This window comes from Eublepharis macularius, chromosome 2, assembly GCF_028583425.1.
Source record: "Eublepharis macularius isolate TG4126 chromosome 2, MPM_Emac_v1.0, whole genome shotgun sequence".
Taxonomy (NCBI): domain Eukaryota; kingdom Metazoa; phylum Chordata; class Lepidosauria; order Squamata; family Eublepharidae; genus Eublepharis; species Eublepharis macularius.
Genome location: NC_072791.1, coordinates 165,008,835 through 165,022,218, shown reverse-complemented (window position 1 = coordinate 165,022,218; position 13,384 = coordinate 165,008,835). Strand labels below are relative to the sequence as shown.

Sequence of the window (13,384 nt, the reverse complement as noted above, 5' to 3'; positions counted from 1 at the left end):
CTAACCACTATACCACACAAGTTTTCATGAAGTGACTGCAGTTGAACAGTAGCGAACAGCTGTGCTTGGATGATTCATGGAACTGCTTTGGTATCAAGTTTCCCAATAGTTGCTGATGGGTCTGGCCCTGATGAGTCTAAGGCCAAAATAGCCCTGGAAAGGGCCCTACTCCCCACCCCGTGCCGTTTATTGACAGAAACCAAGGCTTCATCTGGCAATACCATTGTGGTTGCCCAGCAATGGCCACTAAGGGCCTAAGCGACAGATGCTGCTTAATTCCCCACCCCCCACGTATTTCTTTTTAGATTCCAGATTTTTCAGAAAACCTGGAGGATTTTCAGATGTGTAGAAAAATCTGTCTTGTCTGTTCATGGCTCTGGCCTCTGGATTTAAGCATCCACAGATCTGGCCATACTGAGAATTGGATATATTGATGAGCAGGGAACTATGAAAAATTCATGGGGGAAGGGGAATCCTTGTGACAGCAGTGCCATCACTTGCTCACTAGTCCCCTCTTCACCTCTGTGGCTGCAATCCCTTCGCACTAGTGCTGCTGTTAATGATCTACCTGCCTGGCCGCTCACCTCTCCCACACTCATTCCCATTTGGTTCCAGACCCAACACTGCCGCCCATCCTTCCCCAACTCACTTGGTGGGCCAGCCAGACTCACCACTCAGTGCAACTGGCTGGAGCAATGCCACAACACTGTAATCCCCATCTGCCTGGTTTACATGGAGGAGGGAGCTGTGGGGGCTCTAGGTCCACCTCCCCTGCCCATTCAAAGTGCTGCTGCCTTGGCAGTGAAAAGGCAAGCAGTGGCTCCTGCAGGTCCTAGTCCTTCTCGCTGCCAGCCAGCCTGCAGGAGACAGGGGGCAGTGCAAAACTGCCACTGGCAATGGTTGCAGAGGCATGCAGGCTCAACTGTCTCCTCCTCACTTCCTAATCATGGTTAGAGTGGCGGGGGATTTAAACCCTCTCCTCCAAATTTTGTAAAACTTTTAATTTTTTTCTGCAGCCCTGGGGGAGGGACACCCCCCCCCCAAGAAAAAGCTCCCTAGTCTCTACATGACCCCGATCTGTGGATTTAAGTATCTGCAGGTGGGGACATGTTGACTATTAGATATGTTTATATGGATGTGTGAATTTGTAAGTTTGTTTTGCTGCATCAATTCAGACAGGGTAATTTTCTTAAGAATTTACTCTACTGCCTGTTTCAGAACAGACAAGCACAATGTATCTCCAATGGAGGCACAGTGATCTGCTATCCCTAAAATCAGATACTGCTGCAAAACTTGATTTTGTCAGCCATTAAAAACACTTTCCTTTAAAAAAATCAAAGCTGATTAGTTTAAATATGAAAAACAGATCACAGCAAAGACCAAGGGAAATTTATAGTATCAGTAACTCAGGTATTATTTCCGCTCAACCAGACATCTATTTCAATATGCTGTACTCATCTCTGGTTTATAGCTATGCACCAAGGACAATTTTGGAGTCTCAAAGTTAATTTGAATAAGATAGACTTTATATATAGATATACGGAGAGAGACAGAAAGAGAAACCACTCAGCAAAAGCTCTGTTAATTAAAACTAAGTCAGATGGCATAGCCAAGGAAGAGATGCTCTATGGCTATACATCAGCAACAAAAAGGACACAAAGCACCAAGTTCATTAATGGATTTTCCCACAATGAAGGACAGTCACTACTGAAATGCAGGGAGTAGCACATCTGCTTCATCATACCAACAATGTAGCTCTTTGAAATACAGAGCACAGCATCAAGCTAAACCTGCCTATTCAGATGTATTGTCGAAGGCTTTCACGGCTGGAAAATGATGGTTGTTGTGGATTTTCCGGGCTGTATAGCCGTGGTCTTGGCATTGTAGTTCCTGACGTTTCACCAGCAGCTGTGACTGGCATCTTCAGAGGTGTAGCACCAAAAGACAGAGATCTCTCAGTGTCACAGACTGTCACAGTGACACTGAGAGATCTCTGTCTTTTGGTGCTACACCTCTGAAGATGCCAGTCACAGCTGCTGGCGAAACGTCAGGAACTACAATGCCAAGACCACGGCAATACAGCCCGGAAAACCCACAACAACCATCTGCCTATTCAGGGTTGGTAAAACAATAAGGAGCTTCAAGCTCTCTAGTTTCCCAAACATGGTTTTAGTACATATTCAGCCAATAAGAAACATTCCAGTTGTTATACCTCTTGGTTTAAGTTGAAGTATTCCAAGCCTCCCACCTCATAGGAGGAGAACTGGATTTGATGTATTAACAAATGACTAAATTTACACAGAGTTCAGAGAGTGGTCACCAAGGCACGAGCTCTCCAGCTGCCTGTGTCCCAGAGTATTAAGTCCAATAAATGCCGTCACATAAGACTTAACTGCTGGTGTGCTCTTTTAGCAAATTGAATGGAAACCAGCAAAATGTGAATCAGGGACAGCAGGAAATGGAGAATTACCAAGGAGAAACAAGGAAAGGGGAAAGAACTGCAGATAAGGTACAGAAAAGTAACAGAGCATCTCTCCCCCCAAAAGCAGTGTGAAACAGGAATGAAGAATTCGAGGCAAAAAAGTACAGCAAACAATGTAGCAGCAAATTTTCTTAACAATCAACACAAATGCAAAACTAGCTTGCTGAGTGAGTAAATAAATAAATAGTGGTTTAAAGTCTGGTCATACACACATACATATAAACACCCAACACATACATGGTTTAAGGTCTGGTCATACACACATACATATAGACACCCAAACAGAGAGAGAAAGGTTAAAACTCTAGTCTGACTCTTAACCCAAGCGTCCTACCAGCATCAACAAAACACAGGCTACAGACAGGAGACTGCATGCAAACCTAAAACAAAATGTGAAGGAGAAAAATACAGGACAGTGAGAGAAATGTATGATACTTAAGGAAAGGTATTCCAGAAAAGTTACTCGGTCTAGCTCAAACCGTTACTTCTATGTGACATAACATTACAGTGGACCTGCTGTATTCCATGGCCATTTTCACACTGTCTATAAATCGTGCAAGACTCACGAAAGGCTGCCGGCTTCCTCGTGCCATTTTTAACACTATCCAATTACAAAACGCCGTAAATCACTGTTTGTGGCATTTTGTAAACAGATGGCGTCAAAAATCACGCGAGAAAGCCGGGAGCCTTCCGTGAGTGGCGCGCGATTTATAGACAGTGTGAAAACAGCCCATATGTAAGATATGAATGTAAAAAAATTGATGTAACTAATAGACATAGGCACGAATCGAAATACGAATCAAATGTTCTGACAAATTGGGCCAATTCATGTATCGCAAAAACGCATCTCGTGGGTCCACATTTTTCACAAAATCCATGACTTTTGGGGCCGATTCATTTGATTTGTGAATGCTTCGTGCCGCCAGACAGGCTGGCGCTGATCCATTGATTCCCTAGGCAACATAGGCCCAGAATGTCTGCAGACCTTTTGTTGCCGTGGAAACCCCAATCTTAGCCCACATTACCTTAATAGGCAGCTCTCCCTGCCAATCTGAGAGCTGAACAATGTGGGTCTGCGTAAGTTTACCTGGGAACTGTAGTCAGAGACTCCTTCCCCTCTCTGTTTCCCTTCTCTATTTTTAAGAATGGGATGGTGGAGCAGCAGTGGTGGCGGCAGCCTCAGTAGCTCCTTCTGCCGCTGCTTACTGCTTGCCAGAAACCCTTCCCTGACTCTCTTCCTCCCGTCCTCCTGTTGCTCTGACATGCCTTCCCACCCACCCCGCCCCAAGCTCCCCAGAGCAGATCCTGAACTGATCCGCTCTGCTCAGCTTTTCCTTTGAGAATTTGAAGGCGGGGGTGGGGGGCGCATGTCAGAGCAGCAGGAGGATGGGAGGATGGGAAGGAAAAATCAGCAAAGAGAACCTGAAGAGAGGAAAACCCAAGCAGATCCGCTCCGCTTGACTTTTCTTCCAGCAGCAGCAGAAAGCAGGAGGCCAGGAGAACGGGACGGAAAAGTCAGCAAAGAGAGCCTGAAGAGAGCTACTTGGAGGGTGGCTGGAGGAGAGCCTGCTGAAGTCTCCCTGTGAGTTTGGCATCTCTGGTTATGAAGGGAGCCATTGAAGTGCCCCGGGTTCTGACGAATCACGAAACTAACGAATCGTACCGCAAAAAGGACAATTTCGTGGAAGTTCATGTTCCGTGATTCATGGAACGCGATGAAACGTGAAACTCTCATTTTATTTTTTTCCTGTTTCGTACCCATCTCCAGCAACTAAATCAGCAAAGCACAATTTGCAAAATTCATTAATCTCACTTATTGCAAGCAATTTGCCATAGACATTTAAAAACTTGTATTTCTGGACTTGCTTGTTTCCCCAGATTTCTGATAAATGCTATATCTCATTCCACAGTAGGCCATTGATTTATAATTATACACTATAACTCTAGACAAGCAAGGCTAAAAGATGAAATTCATGTAAGACAGTTATTCCATGCCTTCCTCAACTAGTTCAAGCATCTAATATCTCTTTAACCAATATCTGTAATGAAATAGCAGTAGTTTGAAAAGCTTCAATTTAGCAATCTTTGTTCAAAGTTAGTTTACTTTAATGAATAAAAGTACTCCAGCCACAGAATTCCATCAATTGCTTGTATAGATTTGCACATATGTAGCTAGACATATACTGTCAATCTGGAAATTCAGTTCCCTTTGCTGTACTGCTATATCTGCAAACTTCTGTTTGAAGAGGGTGATTTTTAAGTTGGCTTTATATGCAGTGCAGCACTTAGGGAAGGGGAAGATATGGTTCAGAACTGGCTGCAAAAAAATCTCATTTGCTAGGCCTAGCCACTATTTTTAATTAAGAGTATAAATAATTTTAATATTTAACCTGTAATAAAAAATTACTTTCATAACATCCCATATTAATGAACCATTAATACCACAGCTGCTAATGAATGCTAAATATGAACATAGATAGATACCTGTAGTTAAAGGCAAGTGAATGATGGTAGTTACACATGTTACACAGATGGCTGCTAGAGTTGCTCCAGACAGTAACAGGATAAGTATAAGTTTTAGCATTCCTCTGATGAAATCTGCAAACCTAGAAAAAAGATAAGTCACACATTACAAGTACTTCAACAAGAGCATTACATTTTAGCCTGAATTGCCATGAAAGTTATTTATCATGGTGACTGCTGAAGCGATATTTTGAAATTTAAGCCAAGCAGCACACATCAACATTATTAAGCATTACCTTTCTGAATGTCATACTGTTTTAATAGTAGACAATAGTATCTAAACAACCTTCATTTGAAACGTTTCTCATCAGTATTGTAAAAGAAGTACTTCCTTACAGAATGATTAGTTAAACCGTGGAATTCATTGCCAGTGGATGCAGTCAGGGAGACTAGCATGGATAGCCTAAAAGGGAGTCAGACAGCTTCACGGAAAACAGGTTTATCAGTGTCTCTACTAGCCATGGTGACTAATGGGAACCTCCACATTCAGAGGCAGTAAACCCCTGAATACCAATGCCAGGAGGCAACATCAGGCGAAGGCCTTGGCCTTTATGCCCTGTTGTTGGCCCTTCAGGGCAACTGGTTGGCCATTGCATGCAACAGGATGTTGGACTAAACCGCTGGTCTAATCCAACAAGCCTCTTATGTTTTCGTCTAAAATTCAAGACACTGCATCCAATCATGACACTATAAAACTAACTGCCCAGACCTTATGTTTTGCCCAGTGTACTTCAGTTTCCTGCAAACTGAGAAAAGTAATAAAAAGCTCCATGTGATGCACCAAGACCTTTGAATAAGAAAGTAGGAATGCGGAATGGATAGCAGCACCTTTCATAATTAGCAAAAACTGAGCAACTGACACAACCCTTAATCTTGAGTTTATAACTATACCTTGTACAGCAGAGATGGCCAGAAGGTCACTGGGGAATGACCTGATACTCTCCAAACAATTAAAAGTAGCTCTCTGTCTCCAGTGCTGCTGTAATCAATCAATATCCCTTTACAGCTACTTCAGCAGCTTCTCTCTTCTGTTGCTTTCATGCAAAGGACAAGAAGCCACACAACTTTGCTCTGGATGGAAAAATGATAGCACCAGCATCCTTTCCCATCTACCTCTCCTCCCCCTCTGTGCATGTGTACAGGCACCCTTATGCTAGAGAGAAAAGAAGTGTGCTATTGACTCTTTTACTCTGCATCAAAGCTGCTGTTTGCCTCTTCCAGAAAAAACTCATAGGTAATTGTATGTCTCTCTCCTGAAGGACATGTTATAATCTGGGCGGTAGAAAAGAACGAGTCCAGTAGCACCTTTAAGACTAATGAAATTTGTGGTACAGTATGAGTTTTTGTGGTACGGTATGAGCTGTTTTTTTAAAAAAAATTTATTGGTGAGTAGATACAATATTATTCAATACACAAATTCCCTGTCTTATCTAAATTATATCAGCCCCCACCCTTTCCCCCCTCCTTACTGACTTCCAACAGCTTTCCAACCCCAAACCCCTCTTATTACTCCAATTACTCTTAACCATAATTTTTCTAAATCCTATATATGTTATATCACTTATTCTAAGCATGTTCAAATTCTTCTATATCTCCAATTTTCTAATATATCAATCTACATTTCACTGTTTAAACTATCTATTTTTTAATACAATCTCCTTATTACTAATATTAGCTTAGATAAAGTTACTTCTCTCTCCCCTTTATAAAGTCACATATTAATAATTCTCAAACTGCCACAATCCTCCTTTCACATCCCATTTTTTTCTAGATATTGTTTCAATTTCTCCCAGTCTGCAATATATTCTCCTGGATCAAGATGTTTAAGTTTTCTTGTCATTTTGTCCATCTCAGCCATGTACAGCAATTTGTAAATCCAATCTTCTATAGTTGGTATTTCTTGCACTTTCCATTTCTGTGCATACAAAAGTCTTGCTGCTGTAGTCATGTAAAATAGCAATGTTCTGTACTGCCTTGGAACTTCTTCCATTCCCAAGTTCAGTAGCAACAACTCTGGGTTCTTATTTATTTGGGTTTGCAAAACCTCATTAATTATTTCTATTATATCTCCCCAGTATTGCTTAGCTACCTCACAAGTCCACCACATATGATAAAATGATCCTTCATGTTTTTTACATTTCCAGCATTTATCTGACATATTTGCATTTCCATGTGCACTCTTCTTAGGCGTTAAATACCACCTATACATCATTTTGTATACATTCTCTTTAATGTTGGTACAGGTTGAAATCTTCAAAGTATTTTTCCACAAGTATTCCCATGATTCCATTGTTATTTCTTTATGAAGGTTTATTGCCCATTTCACCATCTGGACTTTGACTGTCTCGTCTTCCGTATACCATTTTAAAAGTATTTTGTATATTTTCAAAATATCTTTTTTGCCTTCTTGTAGAATCACTTCTTCTAACTCCGAGTTTTTTAGTCTTATTCCTCCCTTTAGACAGTCCGACTTGTAAAGATCCCTAATTTGCCTATATTGAAACCATCCATAGTGAGGAGATAACTCTTCTTGTGTCTTTATTTTTGGTATTCTATGTTCTATCGACATTATCTCTTTATAAGTTAAACATTGTTGTTCATTATAAACAGTTCTTGGATCTATTACTTCGTATGGTACCACCCATGAAGGGATACCACTTTCCATGTAATTCTTATATTTCTTCCAGATTGCGAAAAGGCTTCTTCTGATATAGTGATGCAAAAACACAGAGTCCGCTTTAACTTTATCATACCACAAATAGGCATGCCATCCAAACAACTTTTTGTGTCCCTCCAAAGTCAGCAGTTTACGGTCTTTTAACGTTATCCAATCTTTTATCCATGTCAGACAAATTGCTTCGTAATATAATCTTATGTTTGGCAGTTGCAGCCCCCCTCTTTCTTTCGAGTCTTGTAATACCTTCATTTTCACTCGGGGTTTCCTGCCTGCCCACACAAAGTCTGAAATTTTTCTTTGCCATTTGTCAAATTGTTTGAAGTCTCGGATAATTGGAATAGTTTGCAGCAAAAACATCACACGTGGTAGCACATTCATCTTCACTGCTGCTATTCTTCCCAACCATGACAAATTTAATTTATTCCATTTTATCAAATCTCTTTCTATTTGTTGCCACAGTTTCTCATAATTATTTTTAAATAAATCTATATTTTTTGCAGTCAACTCAATTCCTAAATATTTCACATTATTAGCTACCTCACAGTCCGTTATATCCATTAATTCTTGCTGTTTTTGCTTCGTCATGTTCTTACACAATATCTTCGACTTCTTTTTGTTCACATGAAATCCCGCCAAATCACCAAATTCCTTTATTTTATCACCAAATTCCTTTATTTTATCCATTATTTTTGGCATATTGTCTATTGGATCTTCCACTATCAACATTGCATCATACGCAAATGCCCTGACTTTGTAGGAAAATTCCTTTATTTTTATGTCACGGATTGTATCGTCCTCTCGAATTTGAATCAACAAAATTTCCAAAATCAAAATGAACAACAATGGAGATAATGGGCAACCTTGTCTTGTACCTTTACCTAATTTCAATTTTTTAGTCAAATCATCATTAACTACAATCGCTGCACACTGGTCTTTGTAAATTCCTTTAACTGCTTGTATGAACTTTTCTCCCATTTGCAGCTTTTCCATAGTGGCAAACATAAAATCCCAGTTCAAATTGTCAAATGCTTTTTCTGCGTCTACAAAAAGGAAACCAACTTCCCTATCACAGTGCTTATCGTAATATTCAATCGCGTTTATTACTGTCCTTAAATTGTCCTTAATTCGTCTATTGGGTAGGAATCCAGTTTGTTCTTCTGCAATAGATTCCGACATCCATCCCTTTAATCTTTCCGCCATAATTTTCGCAAATATTTTATAGTCATTATTCAGCAACGAAATTGGCTGATAATTCTTAACGTTGGTCAAATCCTGTCCATCTTTCGGGATCAATGATATATTAGCTTCATTCCATGAATCGGGGATCTTTTGGCCTTGTAATATTCCGTTAATTACCTCACTTAGAAACGGTGTCAGCTCATTGGCCATCATCCTATAGAACTTTGCTGTTATTCCATCTGGTCCCGGTGCTTTCCCTAATTTTGTTGATTGTATAGCTTCTTTTATTTCTTCCTCTGTCACTTCCCTATTTAACTTCTCTTTCCATTCCCCTGAAATTACTGGAAACTTCACTTTCTCCAAATATTCCGCTATTGAATCTCTGTTCACCTCTTTCTTTTGGTACAGCTTTGCATAAAATTTAAAAAAGGCTCTACTAAGGGCTGATTGATCTGTCAATGTTTTATCTTCCTCTCGAATCTTAGTTATGATTTTCTTCTCCCTTTTTTAAAAAAATTGCCACGCTAAATATTTCCCAGGCTTATTTGCACCTTCAAACGACTTCCGTTTTATTTTTTTAAATTCTCTATTGTTCTCTATTATTCTCTATTCTCTATTGTTCATTGCCGTCAATTGTTCCTGCAGGATTTTCATATCCTGAAATATTTTCTTTTTTCCTGGTCTTTTTAAAAGTTGTATCTCTTTGGCTTTAATTTTTTCCATAATTTCAAGTCTCTTTTCTTCCCTACTCCTCCTAGCTCTTGCATTCAGATCCATTAGCGTTCCTCTAATAACAGCTTTATATGTGTCCCATACCTTGTTAGTTGGTACATCCTTATTCAAATTGCACTGTATAAAAAATTTGGTCTCTCTTAGTAACAACGCCATATTTTCTTCCGTTTGCAGCAAGTCTTCATTTATCCTCCATCCTCTTTTCTTTTTCTTTTTCCCAAATCTCCACAAAACTGGATTGTGATCTGAGCCTACCTTGGGCATTATCTCCACATCTCTAGTCCATACCACCAGTTCTTTGGAGGCCCAGATCATGTCAATTCTTGATAGTGTAAAATGTCTTGCAGAGTAAAATGTATATTGTCTATTTTTCGGATTTTGTCTCCTCCACACATCTTCCAGACTTTCTTGTTCCTTAATTGCAAAACACGATTTTGGCAAAAGTCCTCTCTTTTTCTGTGCACTTTTAGATTTGTCTTCTTCCAAATTTGTAACTCCATTGAAGTCACCTGCCAAAATTATTTGATCATAAGTCAATTCATCTAATTGTTCCTGTAAGTCCTTGAAAAAAATTTCTTTTGCCCCATTGGGCGCATAAATTCCAATCACCAAAATCTTCTTAGAGTTCCAAATTATTTCCACTGCAATATATCTAGCTTCTGTATCACTTAGAACCAGTTTTGGCTGTAGCTCCTCCTTTATATATAATACAACTCCTCTCTTTTTCTTTTTGGAAGCTGCTACAAATTCATTTCCAAGTTTTGCAAGTTTCAAATATTTCACATCCCGTTTTTTAATATGTGTCTCTTGCAAACACACTATATTACATTTTTGTTTTAAAAGCCAGTGGAAAATAGTCTTACGTTTAAAAGGTGAGTTTAGTCCATTTACATTCCAAGATATGATTTTACACTCCATGATCAAATTTTAGCTCCTTTTGGTAAGTCTTTTTCATTGTCCCTGATAAACCTTTCCATCTCCTGGCCAGATCTGATGATTTTCCTTACACCACCAAATTCGAAAGCCAGTCCTTCAGGTATTTCCCATCTGTATCTGATTTTCATGTCTTTTAACATCTGGACCAGCTCTCTATACTTCTTCCTCTCCAACAACACCAATCTGGGCAGTTCTTTCATGATTCTCACCACTTTCCCATCAACCTCTAATGGGTCCTGAAATTGCTTACTCACAATTGACTCTCTTGACTTTCTAGTTGTAAATTGCACAATCATATCTCTTGGTAACTTCTTTTGAGCTGCAAATTTTGAGTTAATTCTGTATGCCACGTCCAGAAGCGCTGCAATCTCCTCTTCTTCTTTTCCCAGGTATGCCGCCAAAATTTCTGTAATCTGCTCTTGGGCTGTTTTTTCCAAAACTTCCGGGATTCCACGAAATCTCACTTGTCTTTCCATTTGTTTACATTCAGCTACGGCCATTCTTCCCTTCATGCCTCTCAGCTCCATTCTCTGCACATCTGCCAAGGTATCAACCGCCTTTTCTACTGAGTTAACTCTCTGCTGTGTAACTTGCATTTCTTTTTGAACCTGATCCATATTCTTCGCTAATTCTGCCATCTCCAATTTAAATGTCTCTTTAAAGTCTTTCAAATTTTTCACCATCTCTTGTATCATATTTTTAAGCTCTTTATTCCCTTCCGAAACTTTTTTATCTAGGTTTTCCAGCGCCATTTGCCATTCCTTCTTCAACATCGTGGGGCTAGCTCTACTTCGCTCCCACGAGTCTGCTCTTTTCCTTAGCTCCGTGGCGCGATTTTATTATTTTCCTTTATTTTTAAAAGTCAAAATTTAGGTTATTTTTGTAAAAACTGATATTTACACGGTCCAAAATGTCAGGCTTCTTTTCTCTATGGTTTTATTCTGAGGCAACCGCCCTTACCCTTGTCTAAGATGGCCTACTTCCGTTTTTCTTGAAGCCGCAACTTTGCCCTCTTCAAAAATGGCGATATTCCACTTCCGCTGCTTACAAGCCACTTCTCGCCAAGCTCTTTATGGTTCTGACACACTTCCTGTTCCTCTCCGTTTCACAGCAGTTCTCGCGATGTTGAAAGTTTCTCACAGTCCACTATCTCTCTCTAGCCGCAGGTATGTAAACAATAATCGTTTTTCCGCTCTAACTTTTCTTTACAATGTCACTTTTTAATAATTTATTTGCCGGAGTTTTCTCAGTTATATATCAAGTCTTTTGCAGTTTTCTAGATCTCTTTGTCACTTTATTTCTTATTGTAATCAGTCCCGTAATGAGAGATAGCAATCTTTACCTTCTTAGATGTTTCTCTTGGGTTGTAATTGCTGCTTCGATTATCCAATCGATTCAGGTTCCCTTCTTAGTTTGCTGAAGCTTGGGCATGTAGGTCTTATGCCAAAATTTGACTCCAAAGTCGCTGCAGAGATCTCAGCAACCTCTCTTCGGGTGGGACCTCAAGGGTGGATGGGGGCTCATTACGTAGAACCCCCCTCACACCCGAGATCAACGCGCCCTCAACGTCTTGAGCGTACTTGCCTGTTCTCCGCCTGAGAACAGGGGGCTGCGGGCAGTTTGCACCCCTCCAGCCCTACAAACAGCGACTTGGACAGCCCAGCTCCCTGAGCTGCGTTAGACCTCCATGGATCCCAAGCCGGAAGTCCATGGTACTGTATGAGCTTTTGTGGTATGGTATGAGCTGTGACTCACGAAAGCTCATACTTTACCACAAATTTTGTTAATCTTATAGGTGCTACTGGACTCTTGCCCTTTTCTACCGCTAGAAGAGCATTAGATTAGTTTCTTCCTATAACAACAACAACAACAACAGTGCTTATATACTGCTCTTCTAGACAGATTAGTGCCACACCCAGAGCGGTGAACAAGTTAGTGTTATTATTACCCCCACAATACAGCTAGGGAGTTGGGGCTGAGAGGAGTGGCTTGTCCAAAGCTCAAGGCAGTAGTGAGATTCAAACCAGTAGAGTTCTGATATGCAGATGAACCAGTTAACCACTTTGCTACAGCAGCTCTTTATCACAGATATCCAGAAAACTATTTCCCCCACCAAAGCCTGGCCCAGTGCTTTATGATCCAGAAAATTCATGGTATGAGACTACAATGGTGATAAGCCATAATTTGTTGCTCTTGATCCCACAGCCAATTGCTACAGAAATTATATCCACAGTTAGTTTTGACTTTACTGCAGTTTAAAAGATGAAGGGAATTTTGAGCTGTGAAGGACAAAATATGAAAAATATCTGCAGTCATTAGTAAACCCTTCAAGAAATATGCCAAGGGCAAAAAAACAACAACCCTGATTTGTGTAGCTGTGTAATAATAATAAAAAACAATGTCACTGTTTGAAGTTGCTTCCACTTCTCTCCTCAAACCAGTATTGTTCTACAACTGCAACAAAAGGGTACAACACCTGCCAGCTGCCCCAAATATCCAAGGCTCTTCAATCATAAACACACTTCATATAAATTATCTCAATGCTCTTGGTCTGGGCTAGGAGAGTAGCAAGATTGAGTGCATAAATCTCATGGGAAGGAAGGCACTGTATACCACAGGTAACAAAATAATGAAATCTAAGAGCATATTTTCCAACTGTGCCTTCCTTTGACAGGCCTAATTTTGTACTACAGGCACAAACATTTCTACTGGGTATAGAGATAGTTTTGACAACCAAACGATAGCTTTTTGCATCACTAAAAACTGGCACAACACACGTGTGTAGGGCTCTTTAAATACGGTGTTTAGGAAGTAAATAATGTCTGCAAATAGCATGCAACTATATTGCAATTTAG

The 13,384-nt window shown here is 40.0% G+C and overlaps 1 protein-coding gene across 1 annotated transcript in view; it reads right to left on the bottom strand.

Annotated features, from left to right (window-relative positions):
* SLC49A4 (solute carrier family 49 member 4) overlaps nt 1-13,384 on the bottom strand; it is a 132,502-nt gene that overhangs the window by 41,181 nt on the left and 77,937 nt on the right. The window contains exon 7 of the mRNA XM_054971282.1: nt 4,967-5,088. Within this exon, the coding sequence (XP_054827257.1) occupies nt 4,967-5,088 (122 nt within the window). The remainder of the gene's footprint in view (nt 1-4,966; nt 5,089-13,384) is intronic.